At 36.1% G+C, this 18,156-nt stretch overlaps 1 protein-coding gene across 13 annotated transcripts in view; it reads right to left on the minus strand.

Annotated features, from left to right (window-relative positions):
- Positions 1–18,156, minus strand: part of madd (MAP-kinase activating death domain) — a 67,200-nt gene that overhangs the window by 13,786 nt on the left and 35,258 nt on the right. For 6 of the 13 annotated variants that reach the window (XM_028442987.1, XM_028442984.1, XM_028442986.1 and 3 more), the window contains 15 exons: positions 17,946–18,049; positions 17,642–17,811; positions 16,988–17,235; positions 16,767–16,906; positions 15,587–15,688; positions 14,990–15,098; positions 13,556–13,742; positions 12,623–12,773; positions 11,390–11,575; positions 8,798–8,848; positions 5,709–5,824; positions 4,813–4,896; positions 3,208–3,360; positions 1,942–2,065; positions 684–746 (listed from right to left, as the gene is read on the minus strand). In XM_028442987.1, coding sequence (XP_028298788.1) covers positions 684–746; positions 1,942–2,065; positions 3,208–3,360; positions 4,813–4,896; positions 5,709–5,824; positions 8,798–8,848; positions 11,390–11,575; positions 12,623–12,773; positions 13,556–13,742; positions 14,990–15,098; positions 15,587–15,688; positions 16,767–16,906; positions 16,988–17,235; positions 17,642–17,811; positions 17,946–18,049 — 1,988 coding nt within the window. The remainder of the gene's footprint in view (positions 1–683; positions 747–1,941; positions 2,066–3,207; positions 3,361–4,812; positions 4,897–5,708; positions 5,825–8,797; positions 8,849–11,389; positions 11,576–12,622; positions 12,774–13,555; positions 13,743–14,989; positions 15,099–15,586; positions 15,689–16,766; positions 16,907–16,987; positions 17,236–17,641; positions 17,812–17,945; positions 18,050–18,156) is intronic. The other 7 variants (XM_028442988.1, XM_028442989.1, XM_028442962.1 and 4 more) reach the window with 5 other exon arrangements.

The raw sequence follows: 18,156 nt of genomic DNA on the forward strand, positions 1-18,156 counted from the left end.
AGCGTATTTTGCCCCAATTACTTGGACACAAAATGACAACAAAAAAAACGCAAATGACTAAAAAAAATACACTCAACAACAAACACACAAAATACACAAAATACCTACAAAACAAATGTAACGACTAATACAGAAAATGGGTAGAAAAACACATAATGACAACAATACACAAATTAACACCAGAAACAGACAAAACCACACAAAATGACTCCAAATTAACAAATATTTAAAAAATGACACTTACAATGACAAACCCACAAAATCACAACAATAAATAAATATACAATATGACTCCCGAACACACACAATTATTGCAAAAATACACAAAGGACTTCAAAAACACATACAGTGAAATAAAAAAAAAAATAAAAATAATAAAACTCACACACGACAAGAAAACAAAAATAGAGAAGATGACAGAAAAACACCTTCAAATTGTGACTGTGACCCTACTGGTAATAAATGTTATTAATCATGTGAATATAATGATAAAGTGACTTATAACAGTTGGATTCTAAATTGAAATATATTATTAAATATTTAATGTTTGAACAGAATTCTTCGCTTTATGAAGAGCAACAAACACTCAACAATCAACGTGTGAACACATTTACATGGTTAAAGGTTAATAAAGAACACACGTGCACACACACGCACACACATGGTGAGGATGTGAGTCCTACTTAAAGAAAAGGTTTCCATTGCAGCGTCCTCCAGCTGATCCCACACTGAGCTTTTATCTCTTCCTGCAGGAGTTTCAAACGTTTCCCACGAGAAGCAGCGAGGGCAGAGAAGCAGTGAGAGCGCAGAGGGTTAGGCCCCAAGGGAAAAGCGGTTAACAGGCACACAGGCGACCAACAGAACGACACACACACACACCAAGCACCAGCACATCATCTTCACTGAGGACGAAGAGGAGGAGGAAATGCAAGATACACACCTCACCTTAAAAAACCCCATTTCTACTGTTTTATCATTTATATGTCATATGTAATTTATGTTTTAATAAAAAATGTTTATATCATATATCATTTATGTTATAATACTGATTTTATCATTTAAATATAATTTATATATAATGTATAATTTACATCTTATTAATAGAATTTATCATTTATATATTATATATAATTCTTTATTTATAATTTTTAGATCATATATAATTTGTTTTATTAATGGATTTTAATAATATAATGTATTATTAAAATCGACATTTCTACTCTTTTAATAATGGATTTGATCGTTTATATATTATATATACTTTGTTTTAATAATAGAATTTATAATTCATATAATATATATAATCTATGCTTTATTAAAAAAATGTATTCTTAAAATCAAAATTTCTACTGTTTTAATAACGGATTTTTATTAATTATATAGCATATATAATGTATGTTTATAGCATATATAATGTATGTAATAATGATTTTATCATTTAAATATTGATATTTATAAAATGTATGATTTAAATTGACATTTTTACATTTTTTACAGTATATTTTATCATTTATATTTTATATATTTTAATTATGGATTTGATCATTTAAACATAATTTATGCTTTAATAATAGATCTTTACAGTTTCTAAATTTGATCAAATCTGACAAAATGATTTTGACTACTACGAGCCTAATGTATGTCCACAACGAGCCAGTGTTAGAGAAAAATAACCGACTAAACCTCTAGTATTATACATGATGTTTGATTCAAATTCACTGCAGGTTCCTTTAAAGACCTGAAAATATAGATTCTAAAGTGTTACATAAAAATAAACAGTGAGTCTCTAAACTAGAATGAAGAGGGTTTTCTATTGAATGAATTATAATTATTAATATTGTTATTATTATTAACTTACTATTAAAAGGTTTTATTACCTGTGATTCTTCTCATTAAGCTGTGAATGTGTGTGTGTGTGTGTGTGTGTGTGTGTGTGCGTACCCAGCAGGCCTTCACACAGGTAGATCCTCATGCTGAGGTCCTCCAGGGGCGGAGCAGCAGGAGCTGCTTTAGTGACGTTCTGACTGGGATCTTTGAGTCCAGCTTTTAAAGAGTGAGTTTTACCCTGAGAGAAAAAACAAACACAGGGCTTTAAAGTCCCACTGCATCATCATCATCATCATCATCATCATCATCATCATCATCGCTCAGTTTGAAGTTTCCTTCTTAGAGGTTAACTCATGATGTTAATCTATTAAAACAGTACAAAAAGTACTCAATAATAGTAATCAATAACCAATGAAGAACCTGTGAGTAAATAATATGAATAAAGATATAATATGTTATAAACCATTAAAAAAAAAAAAAAACAACTTTAGGAAAAAAAATAATTAATAACTAGAATATTTGACATTTCCTGAAGAAAATGCAAGTGAGGATGTATAGCTGAAACACACCCCGATTTAGCTGCTGATAAAAGAAAGGAAAAGAAAACGTCATTCACCAATTAAAAGCCAGCATTTCCCTCTGCTGACATACAACCGGAATTTTAATTATGTAACTGTACCTAAGTAACTAAGTAACTGCACCTATGTAAATAACTAACTATAACTATGTAATTATGTAACTAAGTAACTGTACCTATGTAAATAAATGTAACTATAACTTAGTGACTGTAACTTAGTGACTGATGGTGACAAACATCAAAGGCGAGCATTTCCCTCTGCTTGCTCCTGATTGGCTGGTGAAGAATATCAAAGGATTATCAGCCATTACTGTGATGAAATGGATGTAAAATGAAAAAGGGGAATAACTAAATGCTATAAATCCTCACTAATAAATAACAGGGTGTGAATAATATACATGTAAAATGTTTCACATATTTTGATTTAACCTTTATTTAACCAGGTAACGACAGATCAACAACGATGTTTTTATTTACTACTGTGGCCTGGAAAAAGTAACGGGAGCAGGAGAAGGAAAACAAGATGAATATGATAGAAATGGTGATAGATCGATAGATACATAACAGCTTAAAATCATTAGATTAATGATAAATAACATGGGCTTGAATAATATGAATTACAATAAAGATAAAGCTAAACATTTTAAAAATAAATAAAAACAACAGCTTAAAAATGATTCAGTTAATATTAAATAACTTACAAATAAAGAAAAGATATCATAAATGTAATGTAATATGATTATAAATACAGGCTTGACTGTAATAAAACATAAAATAAAACATAGTAAAGTAGTAGGACTCACAAAGACGGCGCTGGTTGCTGGGTTAGTTTCTATCTCACTGTCTGACAGTGTTCCTCTGGACGTGGTGAGGTGGTGAGGAGCTCTCAGTCCGTCTCCACCCGTACTGCTCAGGTCACTGTCAGCACCCAGAGTTTCACCTGAACTGTTACTGATCTGAGACCAGCAGAGGACCAGAGTTACACACGCACACGCACACAGTTTACGTTACAAACACTGATCTGAGACCAGTAGGACCAGAGATAGACACGCACACACCCACGTTAGTTATTGACAAAAGTGTGTCATTAATTAAGACCCGCATGGATATAATTTAGTTGTAAAATAATAAATAATAATAATAAAAGTTAATATGTTACATTATTAAATAAAAGAAGACATAAAATACCACGTAGAACAACCAAGTGATAAAAGTCTTTTCAAAAAACATTTTTTTCTTCATGTATTATTGTTGTTTTTATTTTTGATTTAATTGACTATTTTGATTGTTTTATTCTATTTTTATGTATTATTATTTAACATTTTTATGGGTCATTTTTTAATTCACATAACAGTTCTTATTTTTTTGCACATAATTTTTCTAAAGCTGAGATTGAATCGATTATTCATTGTTTTTACTTTTAGCTGCATTATTTATTCTATTGTTAGGTTTAGATAAAGATAATGCTTGTTCACTGTTTTCTGTATGTCTTATTTAGGTTTATGGTATTTTAATTTTAATAAACTCTTGACCAATGGCCACGGTTACGTGATTTTTTTTTTAAATTCAGAATGAATTATTTGGAATTAAATAATAAGAAATTAAAGTGTTCTACTTCGTGCTTAGATGGAAATAGTCATTCTGAATTGAGGTTTACATGGAAAACACATTTATACACCTTTATTCAATTCCACTTTAGGTTTGGGGTTGGGAAGGGTTCTGATGACACATTCACATCTATAGGTAAAAACACACAACAAACCTTTTTATTTCAGCTACAACATAAAAGACCACATCATAAGAACTATTTACACTTTTATTTTCCTTGCTTTTAAGCGGCCATCTTGGATTATGTCATCACCAGCACCAGGCATCATCGCAACAGGACGAGTGGAATTAACTAATGCAAGATTGAGGAATTATTCCATTCAGAATTAAAATGAGAATAAACAGCCACTAAATTCAGATTTAATTTTCATTCGGAATTACTATGTGTTTACAAGGTCAATTAATAGAGGATTTAATTTTTTATTCTGAAGTAAAGGGGAATTAAAGCTCTCATTGTTTTTTGATGTTTATCTGCGTATTTTATGACCAAAGTCCTCCTTGTTCCCGACTCCTTGTTCTTAAGATTAAAAAGATTAAATCGGGGCTTTCGCCCTAAATTGACCATGTAATGTTATTACATTAATGGAATTTGTCCTCTGCATTTAACCCATCCCTGAGGAGCAGTGGGCAGCCATTTAGCAGCGCCTGGGGAGCAGTTCGGGGTAAAGGGACTTGCTCAACATCCCACAGTGATGGCCCAGGTGAGGCTTGAACCGGCAACCCTCCGATTACGAGCCCAGCGTTTAAATATTAAAATATGTCGTTCGTGTGTGTTTCAGTCTGAGTCGGTCGTGTCCTACCACTGTGCTGGCCTCTGAGTCCTGGCTGGTGCTCCGTGTGAGGGCGGGGGGCTCGGAGCTCGTCACAGACTCACTGTCGCTCTTCTGTCACAGAGAAACAAGAACATCAGACATTTCCAAATGAGCTCCATTCAAATTTCGATACTTAACATGCGACACGATTTATTTTGGATCTTTGTTTTCATCAGGAAAGGCAGCGTGGATTACACCTTCGTTGACGTTTATACTCAATTAAAGCCCCACCCCCTCAGAGCCAACCCTCCTGCCTTTTACTGTTGAATATTAAGATAAATTTGATGGGGGTGTTGTTTAGCTCAGTGGGTTGAGCGCCCGCCCCATGAACGGAGGCTGTAGCTCCTCACCTGCAGCCGGTCCAGGCTCGATTCCCGGCCTGGGACCCTTTGCTGCATGTCATTCCCTGCTCTCTCTGATCCCTTTCCTGTCAAGCAACTGTCATATAAAGGCCACTAGAGCCCAAAAAATCCTTTTAAAAAAAAAAAAAGATAAATTTGATGATCATTTAAAATATGTGTCAAACTCAAGGCCCGGGGGCCAAATCTGGCCCTTTAGAGCGTCCAATTTGGCCCACAGGAGAATGTGGAAATGACTAAAAAGAACATGAATCATTGTGTAAACTGCCAATTGCAGGGCTCACAGTTTTCCAACGCTTATATCACATGATGGCAGTGTTTTCTTAATCACAAATTCTCAAAAGAAAACTAAATCTTTCCAAAACCCTGCAATTTTCCTCAAATTATTCCACAAAATGTACCTAATTCTTGAAACCAAAATCGGTCAAAAAACCAAGGAAATGTAAAGTAAAGTTCCTGCCTGGATCGATATCTGCCACTTATTGCTTAGACGTTGCCAGTGTCTTACTCCTTCTAAACACAAACCTGAGATCCAGATGTGACGCTGAGGCCGCTGTCGGCGCTGATCTGAGACTTCTTCTCCTCCGCATCAGTCACCAGGGGGCGTTGATGCTGATGCTGCTGTTTGCTTCCATCAGATCCTGCACGACAGACACCAGCGTCAGTGGATTTTTAGGAGCAGGAGGAAGTCACGTCTTACCTCCACCACACTGTAAGTCTATCCATTCCACTTAAAGACAAGCAACATCTGTGTGAGGAAACAAAGAAACTCTACAAACACAAAGTCTGAGCTACAGAGACCAGAAGGTCTGTGACGATTTAAAAATGATACAGTAAATATCAGCAACTACGGAAGCCTGTTTGTGCCACTGGAGAAAAATAAATCCCCAGTGACAAGTCAGAATTATGAGATAAAACATCAGAATTATGAGATAAAAAGTCAGAATTATGAGATAAAATGTCAGAATTATGAGATAAAAAATCATTATGAATTAAGTCATTATTAGGAGATACAAAAAACATGAGATGAATAGTCAAAATTATAAAATCAAATTAATAATCCTGAGATAAGACATAATTCTGAGATAAAAAGTAATGATTATAAGATAAAAAAGCCATTATTATGAGATGAAAAGTTATAATTCTGACAGTCATGATAATGAGATAAGTCAATTCTGAGATAAAAGGTCATGAGATAAAAAGTCATAAATCCTAGGATAAAAAGTCATAATTGTGAGATAAAAAGCCATATTTATGAAATAAAAATGATTACGAGAAAAAAGTCATGATTTTGAAATAAAAAGTCATAATTCTGAGATAAAAAGCCATGATTGAGATAAAAATGTATAATTCTGACAAAGTCATAAAAAAGTCATGATAATAACAAAAAGAGATAAAAATCCATAATTCTGAGATTAACAGTCATGATAATGAGATAAAAAGTTATCATTCTGACATAAAGTTATAAAAATGAGATGAAAGTCAATTCTGAGACAAAAGATCATCAGATAAAAAGTCATGATTATGAGACAAAGTTGTAATTTTGAGCAAAAAAAAGCTATGATAATGAGACAAAAAGTTATAATTATGAGATAAAAAGCCATGATAATGAGGTAAAATGTTATATTTCTGACAAAGTCATGATATGAGATAAAAAGTTATAATTATGAGATAAAAAGCCATGATAATGATATAAGAAGTTATAATTGTGATAAAAAGCCATGATGAGATAAAATGTTATAATTCTGACATAAAGCCATGATAATGAGATAAAAAGTCAATTCTGAGAGATTACGGGAGAGTTCATGAAATAAAAAGTCATAATACTGAAATTTAAAGTCCTGATTGAGATAAAAAGTCATTTTTCTGAGATAAAAAGTCATGATTATAAGATTAAAAAAAAAGTCCTAAACTTTAAAATCTCAAACTAAAGACTTTGTATCTGATCATTCTGACTTGCTGGGGGGGATATTTCCCTCCTTCCAGGGGTAGAAACTGACTCAGGCTCAGAGGTCAAAGGTCAGGCAGAGAAAGAATCAGGGGGAGAAACAGTGAAACGTTACTCATCAGTCAAAGCTGTGAATAATGTGACCAAAGTTACACAATAATAAAGAAGAGACCAGCAGTAGCAGACAGACATGCAGACGGACGGATAGGAAGGAGACGTTTGTGTTATACTGAGCTGGAGAATCAACCTGAGAGGACGTTAGAGTGTTAGAGTGAAACATCCAGTGCACAGAAAACACTGGGTGTTGAAGGAAAGGAGGACATTTCATTGACTCACTTTTTTTTTCCTGTCAACGACCAAAAGCATCAGCAGGAAAAAAGTGTCAGACGTACTGTACATGTTTAATGGTAAAAGTTGTTTTCCTGTCCTTGAACACATCATAGCTCTGACACAAACAACAACAGTTTTAGGAAAACGTTTTAAAGAGAGGACCAGTTGTCCCAGTGAATAACGAGTGAAACACAATCATATTTACACACTTTTGTTTAATCATTTGTCCTAAAGTCAGACGTCTGTCACCAGATACCATGGTCCCCAGTTTAACCAGTACACTCACACACGATTCTGACCCTATTGTTAAAGTGAAGATATTTATTCATAATGCCCATAAAAAGCTGAAAAATCTACAGTTTCAGGTCCTGAAGAACCTCTGCCGTAAATGATTGGATAAAAAAACGAGCTGTAATGACGTTTCCATCCTATTTTTAAGAAAAAAATCATGCTAAGAGATAAAAAGTCATGATTATGGAATAAAAAAAAAAAAAAAAAATCAGTATTCTGAGATCAAAAGACATGATTAAGAGATAAAAAGTAAATTATGAGGTTAAAAAAATCAGGATTGTGAGATAAAAGTAATGATTGAGATAAAAAAAAAAATCATAATTATAGATTAAAAAGTCATAATTCTGAGATCAAAAGTCATGATTGTGGGATAAAAAGTCAATTATGAGGTTAAAAAATCATGATTATGAGATTTTAAAAAAGTAATGATTATGTGATGAAAAAAAGTCAATTCTAGATAAAAAGTCATGATTAAGAGATTTAAAAAAAGTAAATTGAGGTTAAAAAAGTCACGATTAAGAGATTTAAAAAAAAGTAATAATTAAGAGATAAAAAGTCAATTATGAGGAAAAAAAAATCATGATTGTGAAATTAAAAAAATCATGAAGAGATTAAAAAGTCATGATTCTGAGATGAGTCATAATTCTTAGATTAAAAATGAATGTTTCTGAGATGAGTCATAATTGTGAGATAATAAGTCAAGATTGAGATTAAAAAATCATGATTAAGTTAAAGTGATGATTAAGAGAAAAAGTCATGATGAGATAAAAAGTACACTGACTAACAATTATGACTATTGTTTGAATGAAGGATTTCATTCCTAATCCTCATAAAAAGTTCAATAACCTATAAAAACTGAACCTTGGCCCAGTTTCAGGTGGTGAAGAACCTCTGCTGTTAATAACTAAATAAGAAAAAAACTAGCTGTAAAATCCTATTTTTAAGTTTATTAAGTTTTTTATTTAATGCATGCATCATCACTGAAGCTGTCCTTTGTCTCCTTTGAGCCAGGAAATATTTCTCTAGTGTGTGAAAAGTCTCTTACTCTGTGGTTTTTCCAAAGCTTTTTGCTTATCCTGGTGCTTGCTCCACAATTCTACCCAAGATGCATTGCAAGCAAGGAGAGAAAGACAGAGAGAGTCAGAGAGCTGGTTGGAAATATGGAGGATGTGCATCAAAATTAAAAACAAACTGAGCAATGGAGGGGGGGGGGGGGGGGGGGGGGGGGGGTGTTTGTACTGTTTGCATGCAGCCCAGCTTCTTTCTCATTGGGTAATAGAAGTCACATGGTGCCGCAGCTGCTCAGGAAACATTACAACACACCCGCGGCTCCAGCACCAAGTCCTGGAGAACCACAGGTTGATTACTGCGTGGCCAGCCAGAGCAGTGACGCTCAGAGACGGAGGGGTACGGAGGTACATCTGTGCCACAACTCTGAGCGAGCGGCTACACCAGGGTTCTGCAACCTTGGGGTCGTGACCCCACGTGGAGTCGCCTGGAAATGAAATTGGGGCTGCTTGAAATGTCTACAAATAATACAATTAAAATAAAAACAGATTCAAATTATATTTTTAAATAAATACAAAAACTTTTTTGTTATTTTAAATAGTATTTATTTATTTATTTTGCACAATAAATATACATAATATCACAGAAATAGATGCAGGAAGTGCTCAAAGAGCTTAAATAATTTTAAAAACAACACCACACACAATCTTATTTATTTAATTTTTATACATTATTTTTTCAAGCTAGATTTACAGTATATATGAGTAATTGAAAGTACAGCATACAGTTGTTTGAGATTGTGTGTGGTCTTTTAATTTGAAAAATAATAATCTAAAAAAAATCAAAAAATATATATATTTTATTGTTATTTTTCATACATAATTATTTTCAAACTAGATTTATATTTGAACTAGTGAAAGTATATATGGAATACAGTTCTTTGAGATTGTATGATATTTTAACTAAAAAAAGTATACATTAAATCTTTTTTTTTTATAATTTACTAGACATTTCAGGCGACCTCATTGGAATTCCAGGCGACCCAATATGCGAGCGGGCGACCCCAAGGTTGAAAAACACTGAGGTAGACGTTATTAACACAGAAGTTAGATTTACAAAGAAATGTTTAAACGTTTATGTAACAACAGTAAACGGTTAGCTGTTAGCATAGCAGCTGGCTCAGAGGTTGTGGCATGGATGTAACTGCGTAGAGGAGGAGGAGGAGGAGCGTGGGATGGCGTGTGGAGGGCAGCGTTAGCAGAAGCAGCGATGGACGAGTTTCACAGCATTCAGTAGAATTGAAGGTGCAGCTTCTAACGGTGAAGGTGAGATTATTAGAGTCCTCGTAAACACACCCAGGACCACAGCAGTGAAGCATTCAGGTGTGTGTGCGTGTGTCCTGGGACTGTTTACAGAGGAGTCGGGGGTGGGGGGTGGGGGGCGTCCACCTCATGCTGGGGGAAGAAGAAGAAGACGCTGCTTTTCTGTTTCCTGTTTTCTGCAGTAAAAAAAAAAGCACGGACGAGCAACGGCGCCGACTTTCACTGAGCGTTTATTTGTTATTTAGTCCGCTACTGCAGAGTGACACCAAACAGAGACGTGCGTTCATTCACAGACACACACACACACACACACACACACACACACACACACACACACACACACACACACACACACACACACACACACAGAGGGAGGTATTCCACACACTTTATCTACACACCAGGAACCATAACCCAAGGTTTCTAATGGGATTCAAACACCTACGCTGAGATAAAGTGTGTGGAAGAACATGCAGGGATCAAACTGCTTGGAACCGGTTTATGACTTAAAGCAGGGGTCTCAAACTGTTGGTCCGTGGGCCACTTTAGGGCCTCCCCTTACCCATTTTTAGGCTTGCATTTAAAAATACTTTAAAAAAAAAAAACATTTTTTTTTTAACTAAAAAACAAAACAAAAAAAAAACCTAAAAATACTTAAAAATACAACTGGTATTATAAATATTTATTTTATTTATATTTTTCTAAAAATGAAAAAAATAAAAAATAAATATAATTACAAAAACATATTATTACTACTTTTAATAATATGTATATTTAATAAAATATACACATTTTAAATTAAAAAAAAGGTATGCATTTTATCTTTTTTTAATTCCAGGTAATTCCAAGTTCATTTTGTCTTCTTTTTTTTTTTTAAATAATATGTTAAGGTTTCATTTATTCAGACAACTTTTTTCAGTGAATTTTACTTTGATCTCCTGTTTCCACTTCCAACTGTCAGTCTTCCTCAGAGGCATCTACTGATTCCTTTGATGTATCCCTACGAGTTTAACATGTCAGGAGATCAAATTAAATTTCAGAGCAACATTTCCTGAAAAAAGTTGTCTGAATAATTGAAACCCTAACATATTTATCTTTTTTACTTTTTAAAATGTAGTGACATTTTTTTAGTTATACATTATTATATTTATTTCTGTATATATCTTTATACTAACCCAGTTTTGGTTTAGGCCCAGAGACAGTGCTAGTTTGAGACCCTGGTTGTAAGAGGGGGCAGGGCGAGGCTTTCACAGGGCACATGCAGCCGGGCTGGGGGGTGGGGTGGGGGGGAGGGGTGGCGTACACACCAATGGAGGCTATAAAGTTCTCCTCGTTCAGACTGCGGCTGTCAAAGTGGCGCGCTCCCTTGCCCGTGGCCAGGTGGTGGGGCAGCTGGAGGCGGGGCACGTTGAGGAGGGTGGCCGGACGTGTGGTCTCTTTGCTCCCCGGGCTGCCAGCGCTGCCTGTGGGGCTTCGCTTGCGTTTTTCTGGGTCTGACGGGGGTCACGGACACATTCGGTAGCCAAAGACAGAGGTGGTTAACGGCTGAAGCTGGGAAGTACGGCGTCACGTTTGTGCCACAGTTCTGCACCGGCAAAGACAAACTCTGGACACGTGCTCACATTCTCTCTCTTTACATCATTTGTTTTTACAATTGTGGCCTAAAATCTTCTATATGTCCTTATCAGTAGATCTATGTCTAACAAAACATTATTAGGCACCATATTCAGTTTATTACCTTTTAAAATGGGACGTCAGATGGCCCCACTGCCTGTAAATTGAGAGTAACTCACAGACTGATTAAGGACTCACAAAAAGTCCTTCTATCTTCAGGGTTTGTTGTCTTCAACAGTCTGTGATTACTTGCTAACTTCAGCCACCAGAGCGTGTCAGCGCACTGTTTAAGGGAGAGTAAAGATCCCTTAGGAGAGCTCTTCTTCTCTGCTTCATTGTCTCCTGCCACACCTCAGAGTTGAAACTGTCGCCCCCTACAGTCACATATTATTTCTGGTCACAACTGTTTTTATCTTTTTTTCCATAAACAAAAGAATTTTACAGTGACATTTTTTACTTTTCCTGATTATTTAGAGCAGTGGTTCCCATATATATTCCCATATATCAAATAATGTGTTTTGTTAGACATAGACCTTCTAATAATGACATTTCAAAGGTTTTACGACACATTTATAAAAACAATTTAGGATCCCTTTAACAAAGCAGCAAAAAAATAACTAAATGAATCCATTCCGACTTAAATAAAGTAAAATTCTACCATGTTTGATCTCCAGCTGCTGACAGATGTAGAGGGAGAGGATCAAAGCGATTGAGCGGAGTTAGCTTTTGCCGGTGCAGAATTGTGGCACAAACGAGCCACCGTAGGGAAGCATTGAGAAGATCACAGTTAATGTCAGTCAGCGTCCAACATGCAGCACCAAGCCTCAGATTAACACAATGCACAGACCAGTGTTAGTAGCACAGGCTGCCTGACCGACCAACCAACCGCTGGATGTGAAGCTCCAGCATCCATCCACTCATCCTACCTTTGGTTTGGTAATGTGTGCGGGCGATTTCCAGCAGACTGAACACAGAGGCCATCCCTCCCAGGCCAGCGTTGGTGTATGAGTGTTCCAGACTGGACACCGTGCACTTCAAGATATCCAGCATGCCTTTGTACACCTTCCTGCTCACCTCCTGTTCACACATCACAGGATATTTAAGCCTTTATGAGTCAAACATATCATCTCCTAAGATTGTGCCTTGTATTAATTAAAAAAAAAAAAGAAAGAAAAGAATAATAATGAAAACATTTAAAAAATCTATTCTAATTCTTCTGAAAATTTCAGGCAACCCCACATGGGGTCCCGACCCCAAGGTTGAAAAACACTGCCATAACTACACACTAAACACTAACAGGCACTTTAAAAAAACTACTGAAAACAGCAGTGTAATTATTCATCTATTATGTGTGTGTGTCCATCATTTGTTCCAATTGATATTCACTATATTCATTGTTGTTATTAGTGTTAATTATGTTTTGAGTGTGTTTGTTATTGTCATTATGGTTATTGTTGTTGTAGCAGAGTTTGTTATTATCATTTATTTATTTTCAACATGTTAATTGATCTTTTTTTTATTAAAAAAAATATATATATACTTTTTTAATTTTATTTCCTACATACAGGGATTCCGTATGTGTACACCTTAAATTGTTTGTTTTGTTCGTATCAGAATCAGAAAGTGTATTATTGCAGGTGCACAAACATTTTTTGGTGGAATAAATAAAACAATCATATTTACAGTGAACAGACAGGAAGGGTCTGTGGTGGGAGGGGCATACCGGTACACACGTGTGTATAGAAATGACTATAGATTGTGTGTATGTATTTATTTGGGCTTTATTTCATTTTTGAACTAATAAATGTGTCAGACAGACGTGTGGAAATAATAGGACTTTTGATGGAAAACGCTCTCACCACGTCTCGGATCACCTCCTGTCTGGAATCTTCCTCCAGCTGCACGGCGCGGTTCAGTTTGCTCAGCACGAACACGCGGAGCTGCTCGTTCTCCAGCAGGCGGCGAACTTTCTTCATGTTGAGCCATCCGACGCCCTGACCCTCCAGCACCGACTGGACCACCTCCTTCAGGAACTGCTGGTTCTCACTGACAGGAGGAGAGGAGGAGAACATCCTCAGTGAAACCCCGCCCCCTCAGACTGCTGCCAATGAGGATTGACTAGTATGCTTAAACCATCCCTAAAGAGGAGGGGGTTGCCAGGTGCCTTAAAAAACCAATAATATTTAACAATTTGAGCCCATTTTTGCTATTTTGACCATTTTCTGCAACTACACCAAAGTTGCCATATTTGAACGTATTTTCATCACTTTTTCTTGCCATATTTCTGCTACATTACTCCCATCTCTGCCACTTCTCCATCACATTTCAATACCTTTTCTGCACATTTTTTCCACTTTCAAGACATGTTTAGCACTTATAAACCCTTTCCACCACTTTTCCACCTAATGCCACTTATTTTGACCAATTATTGTCACTTTTAACCTCTTTTGAACATATTTCATGCTTATTTTTGCCAATTTACCCACATTCACAATTTGTCATGTCCATTATTTGCCAGTTTAAACTAATTGTTCCAATATTGACACTTTCAACCCTTTTTATCACTTTTTTTTTTTTAAATAATTTGATCCCATTTTATTTTTTCCCTTTTTCTGCAACTACACCAAACTTTCCATATTTAAATTTATGTTCATCACTTTTTCTTGCCATAGTTTAGCTGCTTTAATGCATTTTGCTACATTACTCCCATTTCTGCAGACATTTTCAGCACTTATAATCCACCCTTTCCCCCACTTTACCCACCTAATGTCACATATGTTGACCCATTATTGTCACTTTATTTTAACCTCTTTTCACCATATTTGATGATTATTTTGGCCAATTTAACCACATTCACCATTTATCATGCCTGTTATTTGCCAGTTTAAACTAATTGTTCCAATATTGTCGCTTAGAACACTTTACCCACTCTAATTTTCAACTTTTAACCCATTTCTGTGGTTTTTAAAATTCCATTTCACCACCTTTTCCACCATTTTTGGTCACTTTTAACCCATTTTATTTCTGATTAAAACAAGGATTTACATTTTCAAGATGACTATTCATGATGTATACTGTGGCCCAAATAATAGTTAACTTCCTGGATAACAGTGGATATTATTCAGATGAATAAATAAATGTGGTTATCACAGATTCATAGAACAATAGACCATCATGTTGCTGACTTTATGGATGGACCCCAAAAATCCACATGACTGTTCTTCAATGTTCATGTCTGTGTTCAACCACCTTCAGGTACTGTGGAATGAATGAAAAAATGAATGAAGGCTCACCTGGTGTTGTTGACGCGTCCCTGAGGAGACGGTGACTCCCTCTTCACTGTGGGACTGTGTTTGATCACCGACGACTTCTGATCCACCAGAGCACGAGGAGCCCGAGCACCTTCACACACACAAACACACAACACAGTGTTAAGCACAGACACACAAACACAACAACAACAACTATTAATATGCTACACACACAACACAGCAGCGAGGATACACACAGTGTTTAACCAACTGTATGTACTATTTTCACACCAACAGAAGGGAAAACACGCACGCACGCACGCACACGCACACACACACACACACTAGAGATGTTTTGTTCTGGATAAATAACGTTTCTAAAGCTTGGGCTGGGATTGTGTGAGTGGACAGTCAGTCACACACACACAGGGACGAGCACATGAGAGCGTCTCAAACACGTAACGTACCCGGGCTGTCGGGGTCGTCTGAGCCACAAACACAGAACACACACAATGATCAAAGAAACAGAAACACTGACACATCTCATCCTCTCTACACACTCCTCATCACAATGTTCAACCTCTTTACGAAGAACAAAAATCAGACAGAGCTACCGTTTTCCCACGTTTTAACTCTTACCTTTGAGACTGGGGAACGGAGTGGATTTCTCCCTCGCTGCCTTGTTGGGGAGGGCCAGGTTAGACAGACTGAAGCTGGTGCCATGGTTCTTATAAAGATTACCTGAAACAGAATGTGACATTTACCCAAATCACAGGATAATGTAAGATAAGTAAAAAAAGAACAACTAAGCTATGATGAGCTAAAATAAGGGGAAGTTAAATTAAGATAAACTAAGACAAGATAAGTTATGATAAGATAAGATAATGTAAATTAAGATAAGATAAGCTAATATGAGTTAGGAAAACCCAAGAAAAGTTCTGATAAAATAAGACAAACTAAGATAAGCTAAGCTAGGATAAGATAAGATAAATTAGGTTAAAATGAAGAGAATTAGACTAAGATAAGTGAAGCTAAAATAAATTAGAATAGGAGTTAAGTTAAATTAAGCTAAGATGTTATAAGATGTATCTTGCTAGACTAACAAACTAAGATAAGTTAGGATAAGGTCAGATTAACAATGATATGCAAATTGAAGATAAGATAGGTAAGCTAGGATAAACTAAAAAGAGCTAAGATAAAGTAGGATAAAATAAGATAAACTAAGATAAGCGAGGTTAGGATAATATAAGATAAAATTGGTTAAAATAAGATCAAATAGGCTAAGTTAAGATGAGAAAAGTTAGAAAAGGGTAAGATAAATTAAGCTAAGCTAAGATCAAATAAGATAAGTTAGGATAGGATAAGATAAAATAAAATAAGTTAGGATAAGATAAGATAAATCAGGTTAAAATAAGGTGGATTAGGCTAAGATAAGTGTAGCTGAGATAAGTCAGAAAAGGGTACAGTAAGCTAAAATAGCTAAGCTAGTATAAGCTAATTTAGGATAAAATAAGGTCAATCAAACTAAAATAAGAAAATTAAATATGTTACGACAAGATAAGGCTAAATTAATCTAAGCTAATATGAGTGAGGATAAAATTGGCTAAGCTTAGATGAACTGGAATAAAATACAATAAGCCAAGATAAGCTAAATTATGATAAGCTAAGATGAAATAAACTAAGGTTAATGAGGATAAGATAAATTAAGCTAATGCAATCACTATAAGCTAAGCTAAACCCATTTAAGCTAAGCTAAACTAAGCTGATAGGGTTCAGTAACTCTGTCACATGATAATAATGATGATGAAACGTTTCTCACTTGCAAACGACATTAATCCTCCGAAGCCGTCGTTGCTGCTGTTGGAGATGGTGGAGTTAGGAGAGCTGTTGTGTGAGTCTCCTTCTCCGTCAGATTCTCCTGGTAGCCTCAGACTGCTGGGACGTAGCGGCCGCGGCGCTCTGGAACATAACAGAGGTTAGTGTCTGCTGCCTGTGAACACACACTGACGTACGTGTGTGTGTGTGAGAGAGAGTTCTTACTTGTTCCCGTTGAGATTCTGGTTGAATCGAGGTGTGTACGACTCCACCTGCTCCTCAGCGTCGGGGTCGTCTTCTGAGGGGAAGCCGTACTGAGGCTCAAAGTACGGGTTGTCGTACTCTTGCTTCTTATTGGTCGAGTCAGACAGGGCGCCGTCAGCTGGAGGCCTGAGGAAAGGAGGGGCTCCCAGGGCTGGGTTCTGGAGGGCGGCGCTCGGCGACGCCTCCATTTCAGCAGCGTCTCCGTGTTCCTGTGAGGACAACATGTTAGTGTAAAACATTCAAACAAACTCAATAATTTGTCTTTAAGGGTTGTTGTAATAGATTTTAGGAGAAAAAATAACTTTAATTAGTTATGGATATAATTTATTTATTTTAAACTATATATTTAATGATTTTTTAATTAAAAAAAAAAATATATATATATATATAATTATAACAATAATTATTTGTTTTATTATATTACAAAAAAATGACATATAACATTTAATCAATCATAATAATTACATAGTTACATTTTTTATTAAGTTAATTTCATCATCAAAGAAGTTTAAATAAAATACATACTTAAGATGTATTTAATATAGTTTTTCTTCCTGTGTTATTGATATATCATGGTATAATTAGTCCTGCTAAAGGGCAGAGGCAGCGTCGTACATGGTTCACTCCTTGGATGATGGTGCTGGGGCTGGAACTGGCCGTGGTGCTGGAGCTGGAGCGGAGCGGCTGTTTGTCAGGTTCTGTAGAACCACTAGAACTCTCCCTGAAGTCCTGGAACTCCACCTCGCTGGCGTCGCCCAGAGCTGCATGGGTGGGAGGGTCCAAACCTGGCAACCCAAGGTCACACAAGGTCACTGACGATCTTTACTCAGGCCACATGCAGCGCAGCACCCAAAATAAACACAAATTATGACTCACAGAAGTCAATTCAAATAATGAAAGTGAAGTACAGACGACATACTGGGCGTGTCTCCGTGGATGTCTCCTTGGATCATCTCACTGACCAGATCTCCTAGAGACGAGTAGGAGGAGCTGGAGTCATCGTACGCCTCACTGTCACTGCCACTGGAGACAAACACACAGGCTGAGGCATTTAGAACCACCTTAGGTATAAGGATATGAGGGGTGATCCATTCTAAATGCATGTGCACCAGTCCATGCACGTGTACCTG

Source organism: Gouania willdenowi, chromosome 3 (assembly GCF_900634775.1).
Source record: "Gouania willdenowi chromosome 3, fGouWil2.1, whole genome shotgun sequence".
Classification (NCBI taxonomy): Eukaryota; Metazoa; Chordata; class Actinopteri; order Blenniiformes; family Gobiesocidae; genus Gouania; species Gouania willdenowi.